General features: G+C 39.7%; 1 protein-coding gene across 13 annotated transcripts in view; it reads right to left on the bottom strand.

Moving 5' to 3' along the window:
• The window catches only part of TACC2 (transforming acidic coiled-coil containing protein 2), a 148,641-nt gene that overhangs the window by 7,138 nt on the left and 123,963 nt on the right, over positions 1-17,540 (bottom strand). For 9 of the 13 annotated variants that reach the window (XM_069797137.1, XM_069797140.1, XM_069797135.1 and 6 more), the window contains 5 exons: positions 16,578-16,718; positions 15,616-15,696; positions 8,195-8,338; positions 7,205-7,281; positions 2,643-2,686 (listed from right to left, as the gene is read on the bottom strand). In XM_069797137.1, coding sequence (XP_069653238.1) covers positions 2,643-2,686; positions 7,205-7,281; positions 8,195-8,338; positions 15,616-15,696; positions 16,578-16,718 — 487 coding nt within the window. The remainder of the gene's footprint in view (positions 1-2,642; positions 2,687-7,204; positions 7,282-8,194; positions 8,339-15,615; positions 15,697-16,577; positions 16,719-17,540) is intronic. The other 4 variants (XM_069797149.1, XM_069797142.1, XM_069797143.1 and 1 more) reach the window with 2 other exon arrangements.

Here is a 17,540-nt window from a genome sequence, read left to right as displayed (position 1 = left end):
TACACATGACAACCTACAAAAAGCTGAGCAGGACCTATCAACCACACTGAATATTCATTAAAGGGATTTGTGAAATTGGTTCACTTGCAATGCCCTCCTAACAGGGCTGTATAAATAGCTCAGAAGGGTTAAATCATAAATAGAAACAGCACAGGCATTTCTTTTGTTAAAATGCATATTTTGCTTTAGCAGCAAGGCATTGTTGTGATAGTAGTTCGGCGAAGTATATGCAAATAGCACACAGACAATAATTTTCCTCCACAACGTGGCATTTGGATGAGTGAATTCCTTTATAAAAAGGGACAGTAATTTATGACAAATGACAGGAGAAAGTGTGGCAATTAGATAAAAAATTTACATTAAATGCAGGGAAAGGAAGCCTCGCATTTAATGTATTACCGTGCTGTAGAATTTGCATACTGCTCTTAATTAAAGCATGCTTTCTGTGTCACTGTTGTTGTTTCAGTTCCTTTGCAAATGGACAGCAAATTACATTACTTATAGCCATAGCTCTTAAAAACTTGCCATAGATCATTTGAAAGACTCCGACTGATACTCTGAATTTGAAGTTTAAAGATCTTTCTACTTTCTCAGTCCTCAGTGGCCCGATGCTTTACTTATCCTTGATTTTTTTGCAACAAGAGGGAATGGCAATTGTAGAATTTACTATGTACGCCATGGCTGGGCCTTTGCCTTAGGATCCCTATTCCATACCTTCTTGTTGCACTGTGGTCTCACAATTTGAATTTTCTTTTTTGTAATTCTGTTTCTCGAAAATATAATTTGAATTTGTTATCAAAAAGAAACTTCTTTTGCTAACTATATGCATATGCTTGGGAAGACAGGTCCTCTGTTTGTACATATGAATGGTCAGGTTCAGGGACAAAGCCATACCAGACTACGTTTAGTGTAAACCAAAATGAATTCAGTTCTTCGCATAATCTGGTCACTTATTTTCACACTTGCACAATGAGCGTGACAAACGTTACGTCAGAAGGCAGGCAAATTTGCTCAGCTGTACACACAAAAGGCAACGGAGGCATAACACCATAGAGGATGAAGCCAGGCATGTTATTATTATATGTTATTCATTATTATATATTATATTACCATATTATATAGATTATTATAATGACATTATTTATTTATAGGCCCATTTTTCCCTTCACTTGAAAGAAGGCTGGGGTGTCTCCCAATGGCTGAGAAATGCAGGAAGGCAGCAAAAGCACCAGACATTGAACTATTTCCGCCCGGTCTCTTTGGGCAAAAATAAGCAAATTCACTAAAAACGTATGTAAACACAACTCAAGCACTAATTAAAAGAAAACAATTTAAAAGAAACCAAAAATATGGGGGGTCACACAATACAGGCTGTATATGAGGGGACTGCCGTTTTAAAAGGGGCAAAACAATATGATATGTTGAGAGCTGTAATAAAAATCCTTACTGGTTAAAAACCTGTTAGAAAGATGCAGGTATGCCTGTTGTGTTCCTGGCACACTATACTCTCTGTGACAGTTCTCTCAGGGGGAGTAAGAAGTAAAGTTAATTTCTTTTTATTTTTTCAATAAACACGGTGCGAACAGGCTGGATTCATAACACTCCCTGCTCACAGATAACATTAGCTAGGCTAGTCTTTCTCCTGCATCTCACAGCCCAGATTTAATTCCAAGGCCACTCCTAATGGCTTTTAACAATATTTCACAGTTCTCTGCTGCTTTACTCGAGCTTGTCCAGACAAGCTTGGTCCTGCTTTCTCATCAGCCACTGCTTCTTTTTCTGGTCTTCCCAGCAATTTTGGCCATAGAGGACCCACAACCCCACTCAGCTGTTCGCCTTTCTGGGAGACAGCTCGAGCTGAAGCAGTACAGGGCAGTACAAGCCACTGGTGCTTTCTATAGCCAGACTAAGAAAAAGAGCTTTGGAAATCTTATGAGGAGCTTTAAAATCACATCCCAGGGGCCAGACCTCCCGCACTAAGGAAGCACATGAGTCCTGCAACCTTTGGTTTTGAAACGCTACTGCACGTAGCGTTTTTCATTTGTGGGGCATGCTGTTAACAAAGGCGTTTTCTAATTACTATGAGGCAAAACACGTCATAATTTAGACCTTAAAGGAGACCCCTAAGTCAGTAAATAACTGGGGAGGTGGATTGGCCACTTATAATCTCTCAGCTGGGATTGGAGTTAATCTAGGTTTTGGTCTGACCAAAGCAGTTAGCACAGATAATCCCTGTTGTTGTAAAGAGCTAAGTTTGATATCTCCCATGTGAAACAGTTGGGAGTGGATGACTAAAGGGTTTTTAGGTCATTGAAAGTCTGTCCTGGAGATATCCATGAGTTCTGGGCAAAGCATTTGAACATGTTTCCTATGGGACAGTTAGCTTTGATGCAGAAGAAAAAGCCCTGACCTTTCTGTATTACCTGGACTGCCTCGGGGGCTGCTTTCTGTAAAATGAAGCCCTAGCTTTTCATCACAACCTGGCAGCACACACTGGTGTCCTCAGATGCATTCACAATTCCCAGCAGCATCAGCAGATGTAGCTAGCATCAAAATTAAGCCCACAGACTTCAACCATGTTTCTAGGCTCTTTTCAGAAAATCAGAGCGGAGGATAGCATCTTTTAGAGTAGAAACACCTACCTATCATCTGAGCAATCGTCTTCTCATATTCTGAAACTATTTTCCTATAAGAGGGAAAAAAAAGAAAAGCTTTTGGCAAACATCATAATTGCTAATGCTTACTTAGCAAATAATGCTACTCAATAACTGAACTATAGTATTTTAAGATACAAAACCCCTTCACACTTTTATATGCTCCTTATTACCTGAGTAACAAATAAAACTGGCGGTTTAAACATTGCACCTGATTTTTAATTCCCCATGTAAATCAATACAGGTGGAGGAGTGAAAAGGGATTGCTTTGAAACAAATTCTGTTATTTGAAACATGCCCGAAGTACATTACTGATCATTATTTAAATATAAACATTATCACATTGGTCTAATTCAAGAGCTACAAGAGTCTGATTTTTCCATTACTTTCTGCCCTCTTCTCCATGTACGTGTTTGCTTACTTTTAATGTAAACGTTAAGTAAGTTATAACTGGTAGCAAGTAAACCTAACAGGAGTATAGTTGGCCCTCATCCAAAATATATCTAATCTTCCACTCTCCAAATGTGACTAAATGATCCATTAGCATTTAAGAGAACAAGACCAAAATATTCAATTATGTAGCACAAAATCCATCGTGTCCTATTTCCCAAATCTGTTTTTGAAACAGAGGTGGCAAAATGTTACTTCTAAGACTATTTTATTTCATATACTCACGGTAGGCTTTGAATTTCCTTCTTGAAAAAAGGTTAGCCAAAATAAGCAGATTAAATGTGATTTAGAAAGATGATCTATCCCTTCCCAGAGCCAAATAAAGCTAATAAAATGAGACTAGTTTGATCTGCGCTTTGATTCATGAGCCACGTAGGACTGTCTACGAAAACCAAAATTACCCCACATTTCATCTGAAGTGGATATTCAAAATAGCTCACTGGTATTTGAATACATCTCTTTCGAAGTCTTAGCTCACTTTCACTTGCTCCATTTAGAGAAGTCTGCTGCAGTTGGTGAGGTTACAGAAAGGATGTGGGAAAATCCTGAGACAAAAGTCAGTAAGGAAAGGAGAAACTTGCGGAGCTTTCAAAAAACTAATGCAGTACTGCCTGTCTCAAATCTGAATCACAAACAGAGCTCAGGAACCCCTGAGAAGGCCACTTGACCCAAAGGTCAGTGGCGTCTCACTTGCCCTGGTCCTGCAGAGCACTCAGCAGAGCAGGGGCTTTACAGCTGCGTACCCCACTGACCTCACTCAGGTAGGAACAATTTTCGGTACCGGGGCCAGAGCCTGTTTCTGCACAGCTCGCTGTGCCTCCAGCCGCTGCCTCCGCTGGGATCTGCTTGGATGCTGCCTTCCCTGCTGTCAGTCCTGTTGTTTTAATTGCCTTTTTGTTTTTCTTTTTTTTTTTTTTTTTAAACTATGAATGACACTTTTGAGAGCAAAGATAGCTGCAAGAATTTTCCCCTAAAAGGAACGGATTGGTTTCATGTCCAAAGAAGATTACCTCAAAAGCCTGCTGTAAGCAGTAAGGATTTTAAAGCCATGTCATATCCTTTAGGCACCTTTAGAAAGTTTTATCATCCTAGAAAATGGAGCCAAGGACTCAGGGCAACGAATATGACATTAAACACTGTTACAACACTACAGCACTTCCCAACCTAGGCTGCGCCGTGGAAGTTGGCAGCAAAGTGAAATAACATTATCTGTTTCTTATTTTTACCAGCTTAGACTAGTTGAAGTAGGTACCACATTCTCTGCATTATCCAGCTGTATGAATCATGTGGCAGCTGTTCAACAGAAATGGATATTGCAATGACACATTGGTTTTAATAATACTCAATTTGGAAAGCAAGGTAGTCAAGTGAAGTCTTGTTCCAGATTCATGTCAAAGGCCTCTTTCAGTCAAGCAGCCTAAATAATGGTCATTATGGCTTGGGAACTAAAGGATGCTGGCCACATCATTCCTCTCTGTGATGGTACATCTTCAACTCTAGCTTGACATTCTGCATAGGTATTTTTGGCATTTTAGAATGAATCCATATTCAGTCTATTTATTGACTTCCTGCAGTTTCCTAAGTCATAAAACCACCAAAATCCAGGGCTACAAAGGATCTCAGAGGTCATCTGCTTGACTGCCCTTACTGAGGCATAATCAATGAGACCCCCAAATAACCATATTTAAATATGTCTTGCCTGCCTCTGGTTGTACCCTTGAGTACAGAGCCCAAGGTATAGCCACCTTAGTTTAGGTCTTTGATCGTTATCACATTATTACAACTTCTCATCTTGGCTACTGTCCTCTGGAGTGGAATTTCCTCCAGTCTGACATTTTTCTGGAAACTTAGCTGAACTCAGGATATTCCAGGTAGAGTATGCAGGACTTGGCTAAAGGAGCATTGCTTCTCTTTCTGTGGGAAGTGATGGTTTTGTGCTTGCAACTGTAGTTAATCCCTTCACTCCTTTCTTATCATTATGTCATATCTAATTGCTGCATCTCTAATTTACCACACATGAACTGTTTCAAGATTTAATCCTCCAAGAGAAATCTTTCTTTGTGCACACATGCATGTTTTATCATTTTGTGACAATATTAGTCAGATTTTTTTTCAGCCATGTGTTCTAGGGATGTGCCTGTGGGAAATTTGGCTTAGATAAAGTGGGTTTTTTTCAAATCAAATTTTATTGAGGGTGTAGACACACAAGCAAATTACTGTGAGGAAGATGAAGGTACAGATCTACAGTGTGCCAGCTGCTCGGTGTGACCCCCTGCTCTCCTTTCATTAAGGAATAAGCAACCTCTGCCAGTGCCTGTTTGCAGCCAGCAGGCACGTGCACCCAGGCAGTGTCTGGAAAACAGACCAAGTACCGCACTTGAGCATGTACTGAACGCTGAGACATTCCTTACACAATTCCTCATTTGGTTTATTCCTTGTTTTGCTTCCTCAATTTGACTGCTTGCAGCAGCTCCTTTCCATTTTGCCTCATTATGCATTTGAGGGCTATGCCAGGGTTTTGTTTCCTTTCCCAAGGAGAGCGCAAGAGAGGTGAGAGAACTCACCTGGGCACTGGGAGATGGTTTTTTGAAAGAAATAAAGCGGTTGCCCTTGCCTTTTGCAGATGCTTCTCTTAAGATGCTTTGGCTCAAAGCCCTGTGCTGCCGCTATTCAAATCTGCCATGTGCGACTCCGGGCACCCATGCTAGCATTTGCCAAGGTCTGCGCCGCAGTTCCCTTTTACCCTTCCTCCCCAAGCACAGTTTTCCTGCATATAAGCAGGAATTGCATATGCAGGCCATCACTTGATACAGCTCATTGGCTTTAGCTTTAAACTACTGAGACATTTAATTCTGGGAAGAAGCTGGTGGTAGAACAGAAGTGATTTTGAAGAAAATTCAGTCTCAGAAGTGATTGCAGAAATTATTACTTCAAAGAAGAATGCTAAAATAATCTGACAATTTCCTTTTATTTATGAGTTAAGGAGGGGTGTGGTTTTTCTGTTTGTTTGAAGGTAGAAAATAATACGCTTTAAAGACTCCCTGAAATATTTTTATACATTCTCTTTTGCAATTGATGACTTTTCCAGATTCAGATCGGTGAGCAGGTCAAGCTCATTGGTATGTTGTTCTTATGGTATTACCACTGTAAAAAAAGAAAGGCTGAAACTGTCAACTGACTAAATGGGAAGCAATAGTGATTCTTCGAGCAATAGCGCTCACCTCATCCACTACAGTGATTTTGCTGTCACCATTGCAAGTGGTAGGACCTTGGCTAGGAAGGAAGGTGAAACCAGTTATGTTCCAGTACACAGATATTTGATGTAATAGAGGCAGGTTTGCGAGGAGAAATAGAATAGAACAAACTCAAAAGCTCAGGGTCCTTCTATCAGCTCTCAAAGGGAGCAGCAAAATCCAAGATAACAATTGCTTAACTAAAATCAAGCCTAGTGTGTGCAGCAATTAAAAAATGAGCTCAGTTCAAAGGAAAGGGTGTAGAATCTCCTTGAAAGTCAACACTCAAAGGCCAGAGTGGTTCCTCTGCAAGAAATATTTTTCTACTGGCAACTGGGTTTTTGTTTTCTATTGTTAAAGAAACTTTTTACAATAATGTCCTGGAGGGAGCCTGTACTACTCATACCTGTCTGCAAACCTTCACATTCTTTATTCTATTGGCAAAACTATTTGTGGAGAGTGAATTTTAAATTAGCAGGTATATACGTCTGCCAGCTCTGCAGGCAGCCTCATCCAGTCAGGCAACAGAAACATTACTATGCAATCCATGTGAGAATTCACAGCACAAACTGGAGGAAATTCTTCCCTTACATTGACCTAAATTAAGACCTCTCTTATCTCAGTATTTTGAGGATGTAAATGAGATTAACAACCGAGAAGTTGTCAATGATTAGCCTGAACAGGGGTGCCCACCAGGTAGAGCAAAGACAAAGTATCAGCTTAGGATCAATCCAAAGCCTGCAGTTAAAAATAACAAAACAAATTCAGCTACCTAGAACAGTTGTACAATCAGGGTACTCTGTGTACTGTCCACAGGCTGAAATGAGACTCTCTGTCAGTGTGATTAGCGACAAGTTGATAACCCACCTCATTTCCATCACTTCCCTTCTGCTTTCTTCATATTTCTCTTTCCACTCAGATACTTCTCTTTCCTTGGCCACAATCTGAAACAAAGAAAGCAAAGGAAAAATACAACAGTAAAACCAAGTGATCTATTAAAGAGGAAATTAAATAACTGTACGATATTTGATTTAATATCAAATTCTAATTAACAAAGGTATAGTTTTCAAGTGCATAATAGGTTCAAATATAAGCATCCCTAGTGATTTTTTTCTTTTTCAGACTGCAAGGTGCAATTAAAAAAGTTCAGATGTGAAATCATACTCAAGTTTTGAAAAACTAACTTAGGAAAGCAGATGCAATGTTCTTGTTTCATGATTCATTCCTGATTACAACATGGACACTTCTCAAGAAATACTATATTACACTACAGTATGTCTGATGTGGCCTGGTGCCAAACCTGAAATACTTCTGTACGTGGGTTTGGAACATGGTCCCCTGGTTTGTCCTCTAAGGGGGTTCTACTGCTTCTGCATGCATATTTAGGGCTGACTGTCCATGAAATTTTACACCCAAAGGATTGTGCTCCTTTCGTTCACACAATCTATCATAAAGTTTGGGATACTCTAACACTAGATTGTATCCATTTTTTAATTGTTATTGTAAGCCAGACTAATCTCGTATGTAGCTTTGTAAAATCCGTAATTTTATTCCTATTTCTAGCATCTTACAATTTTTATATAATTATATAGCAATGTTGAGATGCACAAAGTACACTTGAGGTTAAAAATAAAGATTTATTTTCATATAATGTCTGCTTTTCACTTATGTCAAAAAAAGTAAGACTTGCAGTGTAGCACCTTTTGCTTTGGTAGCCTCTAGTGTGGCTTTAGCACGGCTGAGGATGGTTTCAAGAAAAAAACAAGTGTTCATAATATGAATCATTTGGGAGAAAACAGGAAAGAAGCAAACCACAAGGGGCACATATTTCCTTTTCCAAATTCTGAAGAAAATTACCTCTGCTCTGGCAAGTCGTAGTGCAGAGTCTAAGTCTTGCTGGGGGTAGAGAAGACCCGTGGTGCCTTCTGCATCTGAGGTGCCGATCCGGGAGTACAGTGCACTTTTAGAGATGGAAACATCTGCTGGGATAGCAGGTTCTCTCTGTGTGTTTGTTTTTTTAAATACAAAGAAATGAACCATTAAATATGTGTTTAGCTGATATGTTTTCTGGGTGTAGTGCTAGGCACCAGGGTCCTGAGCTAGGACTAGAATCCTGTGCACTACTAAATTGTAACAGTAATAACACTGACAAGGAACTTTGAATTTAGCAATCATAAAATATACATTTAAGATCCACAGTAAACACCAAGACAGCCCTTACAGAGAGAAAATAAAGACAGCACTTTGCCACCAATATTTTAAGGTCCTATATTAGAAAATTTACTACTTTCTGATGAAGACATTTCATCAAAATATCCACAAGAAATGCATGTCAGCAGAGGAAATTAGAATGAGAGGCAGAGAGCTTGTTAAGCTGAATTCTGCTTCCATAAAAACAGATCAAGAAACCAGAAGCAAGAGGACAGCTCACTTTCTTAGGTCTGACCTGCCAATATACTGTATCTATCATAAATGGTATTACATAAAAAGTGTAAATATCCAGGTGATATTGCTGCCCCACTGGTATTTAGCATGCGATTAGTAAGTCAAATGAGGTTTTATTTGCAGCTGCCCGTGTCGCCTCTGTCAGCAGCCCAGATTAATGCAGGAAGACAACAGCATGTGAAGCGAGGAAGAGAGCAAAAGAGAGGTATGTGACACTGAGATGCACGAGATGCCTTGCAAACAACTCTAGATACCAACAATCCAAGTTACAGCACATTAAAACCAAGGAGATTATAGAAGACAGTTAGGAAAATACTAAACAAAGAACCCCCCCCCATTTTTAGACACCATCCGTAGCAATGCCCTGAGAGCAGACCCCTCTGCAGCAGACACCCCACCACAGCTGTGTGTCCCTGTGTCCCCTACCCACGCTGTGCATCTCGCCACCCACCAGTTAACACGCACGTGCTGACCGCCTGGCTGGGTACTGCCTCTGGCAGTCTGGGAAACAAAATGTTCTTTCTCTCAGCTGCTGGTGGGTCACATAATCATTTTGGGGGTGGATGTGACCTTATCGCTGTTGCTGGGGTTTAATGTTCAACTCCTCTGTTAAATATACATGAAGCTGGCCAAAGGAATCAGGATTACTGGGGACGGGGAGGAGAGGGGCAGACGGCACAGATACCACAGCCATCACCAAAACACTGCTTCCTTACAACACTGGACTAAAACAGGCTGGAGAATCAAAATGTCACAAAAAATTAAAATAAACTTTTTTTTAAAAGAGGAAGCCCTCATGGAAACCAAACAGGGAAGCAAGTTAATGGTAAGAGGCATCTCTATGAGCTCTGTTAACGTTTCCAGGCTCCAGAGCAGAGAAAGGGGATTCCCTCCACCCGTGCAGTGCTGGGACGCCCACGACTACACTGCACAGGCACAGGCTACAGTGTCCTCGGGATAATTCTGCGAGACGGAGCCAGAGCACCTTCACTTCACAGGCTGATGACCTGCTCTGGTCCCTGCATCGCCAAGAGGGGTCCTGGGGGAGCCCCACCTCAGGGAGCACCCGATGGGAAGATGGGCTTAGTGAGCCCTGGCCAGGGACATGATCTTGCACTTATTACTTATTTTCCTTTCTCTTTCTCTTTCTATGAAATCCTTCCACCAAAAGAAGTTTCATAGGAAAGATCTTGTATCTGAGTATGGCTGAATTTCCTTGAATTTCTGTGACCTAACAAGATACCTCACATAGTACAGAACATTCACACTGACTTCACCAGGCAGGACACAAATGCCCAGAAATCCCTCTCACTGTGTATGCGTACACATGTCACTTGCTACGCCAGTGTCAAAACTGCATTTTAAAATATGGAATGATTTTTTTTTTTTTTTTTTTAAGCAGATTCAGTAGCAGAATTTTTCAGTGGGCTCTCATAACAATTAAAATTGTCCCTTGTGACGATGCTACATGTAGCCACAGAGAGGGCTGGACCATGGCCCACAGTTTGTGTGGGCAGGGAGAGAAGTCAGGTTGATCAATGCCTTTTTCCATCCACTGATGGAAATGGGTATTCACATACAGCTTTTCTGGTACAGCGCTTCCTTGCCGCTGAAAAGGGGATAACATTTTTACAGTTTACTTGCTACCTTTGCGCATAAAGCAATATATTCTGTTCCTTCAAGTTCACTAATGCAGTACCTTAGTCTTTAGGCTTTATCTGCAATAATTAAGAGTAGCAATCAAGATTTTTTTAATGAGTCTTTTTAGATAAAAGAGAGGAAAAGATTTTATTATTGTAAAAGAAGGTTGGATCTTTTTAGTTGCTTGGGTGGGGTTTTTTTAATAAAATAGCAGAGACACATTCTATTGCTTGAGGCCCAGGAATGTGAAAGGAGTAGATAATGTCTGAATCAAGGTTCAGTCCTCCTGTACACAACGTGCACACAAATAGACCTCCTTAATTTCAACACCATATGCTCTTGTTTCAACAGTTACAGGAAATTTTGTAGATGCTATTCCATAAACCATTCACTTGCTCACAGTTCTTCTCGCACAGCCTACAATAATAGAAAGGATCCAAACCCACTGTTAATTTTGTTGCAATCCCTTCTGAGTTCTCACATCAGACCTTACTGAAGAAGCTATATTGAAAATTACATACAATGCTCACTTGAGATAAACACAGGACTAGATGTTCTGGATATCACATCTGTAGAAAACATGAAGAAACTACACTGGCTACATTAAAAGACTAGGCAAGAAAATTTAATTAGAGCAAGAATAAGCTAACCAGTACTTACAAAACACTATACTGCATCTTTATATAAGAGAGTCTCACTGATTTGCTTTGTATTTTTTTGTCCAGTTTTAAACACAGGAGTCGATTGACTATTACTTCTAGCATCTATGGAGCAGGCCATCCCTTCCCTTTTTTGCTACATTTAACCATGAACACACAAAATAATGATCAATTCCAATTGGGAGGTGCAACCTCAAACCTGGACTTTCCTACCTGAGCAAAAAGGATCACAAGATCTATCAAAATTACATAGCCTGTATTCTTGAAAATATCTCCCAATATACAACAACTACACACGAGAAAATACATCTGGGACACAAGCTCAGACATCTGTGTAAATGCATAAACACAAAAACACATGGTGCTGTCCACGGATCTGAGTAAAAGTAAAAAAGTCAATAAATAAGACTTAGTATCCCAACTTCAAAAAACCATTATTTTAGTTCCTTCTCAAACACAAGGCAAGAATAACTGAGAGATAAAAAAAAGCCATTAGATCATCAAAGCTGTCCTCAAAAGAAAGGCCATCCTGGAGATCAATCTGTTGAACTGTAGGTATCATATTTCAAAAGTCTCCTGCAGCTTAATATGCTGGATCTCATAAAAAGATTGCTGGAAAATATTAATTGCGGCAAAAGAAACACGAATCTCCCCAAGCTCACATAAAAACGTGTCAAAGTAACTGCCAGGATGATGAAAATTTTTAAAGAAAAAAGAACACTTAAAGCATTTAATACATACTTATGCATATTTTTTATATAGTGCTCAACGCCTCACTAATATAGTTACGTTTTCTCTAGTTTTCTCTTGTGTTTGAGTAAATTGTACAAAAGACTAGTAATAATGACATGCAAAACAATATTTCCAAAGATGACTGTAAAAACTCTTGGAATTTAACCATTGAGCAGAAATGCTTGCGGTAGTGGTCCGACCAGTATTGTCCTAACTCTGGGAACACCTCATGTGAGTCACAACCGGGGTCTTTGGCAGGAGCAACTGGTAGAAGTCCTCATGGTTTTACTTCAAAAGCTCCAAACTGATGCACAATTCAGTAACTGTTATTTGCTGCCTCCAAATATTCCTATCCTGAGAAAATAATATAACCTGACCAACAGGATGACGGTATTACCCAAAATAACTCTGTCAATGCTTTAAGTTCAACACCTAATTGCTGAGAAGGTAAGCAGTTAATTGGGGTAATAATAAGCGTAGGGATTTGTAAGTCACTGAACCTCTCACAGAAAGATTTGAGTTTGCAGGGGAATTACTACTAAATGTAGGTCACTGCAATCTTAGTGTAAATATTTGAGAGCTCAATGCACTTCCTCTTCTCCTCCCAGCATCTTTCACAGAAACCAGATATCTGACCAGAAAGGGAATAAATGCACATTGATTAACCAGCTGCAGTTATCTCCCTTCAAGAAGGTCGAAGTGAAAGAAAATAGAGAAAGGCACTGGAATGGAAATGAAAACTAGTTTTTATCATACTGTTTAGAGGAATATGTATTTAGCCCTGCCGAAAATTAGCTTGCTCTTTACAAGCGCTCAAATACTGCTTGGGTGTGTATCAAATGATCTACTCTTTTAACTAATTGATGTGCATGCAGACAGGTCAATGGAAGCAAAACAAGAGCTATTTGTGCTTGCAAATATACTGAAAAGCAAGTAAAATCCAAGCATAAGTTCTCTGCCTGTAAAGTTTTACTAGAAAAAATGGTGTCCCTGTTTGAAGGAAATATTCCTCCTTCGCTACCATGAGAGCCCCCCAAAGCCATGATGCACTAATCCCATTTGTGTCGATGCTTTTCCTTTCAGTTTCTCTCCTTTCCCCGGATTTTATTTCAACACCCAACTCTACATTGCTTCAGCATCCATAGGGCGGTGGACACGAACGCTATCGGCTTTCTATTTAAGTTGCACCTATAAAAAATGGCCACAGGACATCCTAACGGAGACTGTTCAATAGAGAAGTGTTAATTCATCTCAATGCTGGAAGATAGAAGTCTTTGTCAACGTAAAAGCAGATGACTAGTCCTGCTGTTGTTGAAGTCTGTGACAAGAAGTTTCGGAGTAGCCAAATAACTTCCCTCTGTCTGAAAACAACTGCACATCCTTATTGTCAGGCCTAGTACTAGCAGAAAATACTTGCATTTAATCTTTATTTTAGGTGACTTAACTTTCCATAACAAGTGCTTGTGTCTTTAGCATCCTATTCTTGTTACCCATCCTGTAATGGTTTAGCAAGTGTTAAATGTAATTATACAACATTAAGAAAAGAACTGAGACCAGCCAACCAGAAGGGAATTCTGCTCGTTAGCATCCGAATTCAAGTCACTGCAGTCATCTGGTGGATCCTATTATACTTAATCCAGGCCATCAGTCACTGTAGGTCACAAGGGTTGTCATCATAGGCTAATTTAACATTAGCAACCTCCCACTGAAATAGTAAAGTTATGCAAGGACAAAAGTCCTTCCCAGCCTAACATGACACCCACAGTATTCAGCTAAAAGCATTCCTATGACTGGACCAACATGGGGCTTTGTGAGCGTCAGAATGCTACCGATTCTCTGTCAGAGGGTGGAGTATTGCTTATTTTTCTCCCCTCATCTCTGCTTATAGTTTTTGCTATCTTTGTTATACAGATTAATGGCATTTTCTAAAAAATCACATGAAATCCATTCCCTGTTTCTAAGTTCTAAGGAGTTCATAAACTTGTTCTAGATAAAAGAAAATGCTGTTTAAAAGCATCTTTAAAATATAACTCAACATAATCAAATATGTACTATAACATTTTTGCAGCTCAGAATCTTCCCTGGGTAACACTCAAGAATTCACAAAAATATGAACCTATTCTCTTCTGTCTGAAATAGTACAATTTGTGAGTTTCTGAATTGCAGGCCGGTAAGAAAAATGCAGATGTCTAACAGAAGTTTTTTGTATAACCCATGCAAGAGCATCTAGGTATTGTTATGTGTTTCATCTTGAGTGTTTCCTGGTGCTGGAGAGCCTGACTGCTGTATGGTACAGCAAAGTGCTGGGAGGACAAGGAGGCAGAGAGAGAATAAGGAGGTAGAGAGGATCTCAAGAGGATCCCACCTCACCCTCTTCTGACACCCGCCACTCAGGGCAACAGAGCCAGGGGACACAGTCACACACAGGCTAGTACTCATACAGGAAAATGGTATTTATCTTTTCCTCCTTTGTTCTTTCCATTCCTAATTAGAAGGTTAAGCTTGGTTTCTAATGAAGACAATGGCACATTTTTCTTGATTAAATAAAAGATTATAGCTACATACTTTAAAACAACCATAAATCTGCAAGGAATTAGTTTATTTCGGTAAGTATATGTGCACCATGGAAACAGCTGGCTCATGGGCTATTTAAGGTAAGCAAAATAAATCAAATATAATAATTGTTTTTTCATAAAAGTACAGTTAATGTGAAAAAAAATCTTTAGTTTTATGAACTAGCTATTTTATGACTGATCTTTAAAGCACCAAGAAATTCTGCCCTATAACCAGCCCAAATGTTGTTATGATGCAATGAACTCAAGATTATACTGGATAGGGCAAAAAACTTGCCCCGACTTATTAATGGACAGTATAAGAAGAGGAAGGTCACTGGAGAAAAACATGTCAGAAGCACATTCTCATTTGGAATAAAATATCTCACTGCAGCAGGACACTGCCATCCCTTCAGCATCCCATTCAGCTGATACCACCTCCCAAGAAAGCCACTAACATTTCTGGCTTGATTTTTTTGTTAAAAGTACCATGAAGGCCATCATAAACTGGCTGTGCAACTGGCTAACCACCAAACTCAGCACATCAGAGCAAGCTTTTCCATCCCGTTCCAAACACAGTGAGGACGATGTGCATCCCTAGAGCAGTGCAAAGCATCACTCTGAGGCAGAACTACCCAGTGCAACCTGGAAGTAGTAATAAAAAACACGGTTCAGATCTTCATGAATAAAGACACATTGTGTTGGGAGGCCTTTTTATCTTGGGAGCTCTATCGTCCTTCCAAACCTGCTGTAGTCACTTTCTTCAGATGCCTGAGGGCAAGGTTGATTGAATTTCTCACTTCTAAACTCTGAGGGTCAAGGTGTCTATTTCTAGCTGAAAATGCCAACAAAAGGCAAAATGTCCCTACAGTCAAAATCTATAGCAGCTTTACAAGAAGTAGGTTTGGTACTGTTTTGCCATCAAACATTTTAGGACAAACCTTGCTTAGCTAAATGACAAATGGCCACCTGGATTGCAGAATCTGTCTCCTGTGAAAGGTATGTGCCTGCTTCTTGCCTTCAAATTCGCCTTTTGTTAATTTGGATGTAGCGGTACTCTGTGAGTGGAGCCGGTGACAGCATTTCTGTGTGCAGTACTGCTTTCAGCATGCTCTTTGATGTCACACTGAGGTGCGCACAGCTTAGCACTGCACTCTGAGAGCCTTAGTTACCTTGTTAAAGAAAAAGCACCACTCGGTTGCTTAGTCTGTGCACACTCACACACACATGGCAGGCACAAAACAGATACCTTGGAGCAGAAAGAAGACAGGGTAATCTGCCTGGCTAACTTCAGTGCTTCTATCCTCATTGCAGCAAACTCTAACTCCTCCTGTCAAGTGTTTGGTTGTGAGCAATCCACAGAAAAAAATGTATTAAGAACATAGCAAAAATGTTTAACACATTCAAAAACGGAATGTTATATTTTAATGTATAATTCTGACAATTCCTGGGTGACAAACGCATCCCATATTCCTTTCATGACTAGAACATCGATACAAAACTCCAGTTTTTGGTTAGTTTTGAGGTAGCTGTATAGGCAATTTTTATTAGGGGGTAAGTATGAACAATTCTTTGGGTAAAATAAGAGTTTTCCAAAGCTGAAGCTGTTTTTCACAGACTCCTTTCATTTTCATTTTATATGAATTTATGCCAGCTGCTGCTCTCAATTCAACCTTTGTCGTTTTAAACTTTTACTATAAATATTATAGAAAATATGCCTGACATACAGAAATGGTCTACAGATCAATTTGCTTTTCCTAGAAGAAGCCATGCCAAATTCTGCATTAGATAGATTACCAGAAAAATTTTCATTGCAGCAGAATTAGGGCCTAAATCTCTGAAAATGAATCTATGCATAAAGACCTACTAAGCCAGGTGTCAAGACAACTCTCCACACATCAAGTCCTGTGTTCAAGCTTAAAAGATTTGCTTTATAAAGACTTCTGCAAAACATATACATCAGTGATATAAGATAGCTGGAAGTGTTGATGAAATTTAAGTTAATGTATTTCATGAATTAAACTAAAATATCTCTGTTCCTTAAGTTCCCGAAAGGCCAAAGTTACTTTGGGAAGAATCAAATCATTATTTTGCTTCTTTCCCACCTCCCATCCAAGCCACCTCCCACCCCTTTCAGATGAGGCAAACCATTCCTCTACCTGTGTATAAACAAATTTAAAGAAAAGTGACATTTATATTTCTGCTACAAACCTGAAGTTTCTGAGCAAATACTGGGGGGTTCTTTTCTGCTAAGTCAGGATCTAGATATTCAGGCTGATCACATATTGAGGTTTTCTTAGATATCCTATTGAGAAGAGCATCAGCAGAGACAAAGGAGTCTTCAGGAGATGTCTGAAGGGTAAGGAGGATATAGAATAAGCAACAGAGATTTTGCCCAAGTAGTTCAGGCCAAAAGCAACATAAGTGTCTGCAAATCTTTGATTCCTAGTAATTGCATGCCCCACTGCTGATTACTTTTGAATACACGATTCATAGGTGTGACAGACAAACACCAAGAACAATTCTTCCTAATTCAAAAGCTGAGTAAATTTTCAAAGACTAACATGAAGTAAGTAATATTAGGACCTCTAAAGCAATGGCTTTGAAACCATAGACCACAGCCCACTCTCAGTACTTCTGCAATAGTTTTCAAACAGTTACCATAGGTTTTGTTCATACAGCAGTTTATGTTCGGTTCAGGCATCTCTAAGGTAGTGCAAAAGCTTTGAAGACCACCAAAACTGAGGGGAACCTCAGCAAGACTCTTTGCAGTCTTTCCAAAGTCTGTTGTTCCTTACTGGGGATAAACTAAGTCATGTTCACAGTTATAACATCATCAGGATAAATGCACAGTATGAGCGTGGACAGAATTAGAACGACAAAACCAAGACCACTGGGATTTGAGTACCCAAGAGTCCCTGCAGTGAGAAAGTATTCAAGCTCATAAAAAATGTTTTGTGAGATGGTATCAACAGCATTGTTAATATAAATTAAGCATAGTATTAAAGTGAGCTGCTTCTTGTTTTGACTCCTCAGTAAATATATTGTCATATAGCTTAGCATGCCTATTGGTGTAGGCATTTGTGAAACAAGTTTGCCTGGAAATGCAGAGGCCTTGAGGGAACCTTCACGAATTTGAGAACCAATGCTCTGAAGTCTGTATGCAGTGCAAGC

Source organism: Haliaeetus albicilla, chromosome 11 (assembly GCF_947461875.1).
Source record: "Haliaeetus albicilla chromosome 11, bHalAlb1.1, whole genome shotgun sequence".
In the NCBI taxonomy this organism is placed as follows: Eukaryota; Metazoa; Chordata; class Aves; order Accipitriformes; family Accipitridae; genus Haliaeetus; species Haliaeetus albicilla.
This window is presented reverse-complemented; position numbering and strand designations above follow the sequence as displayed.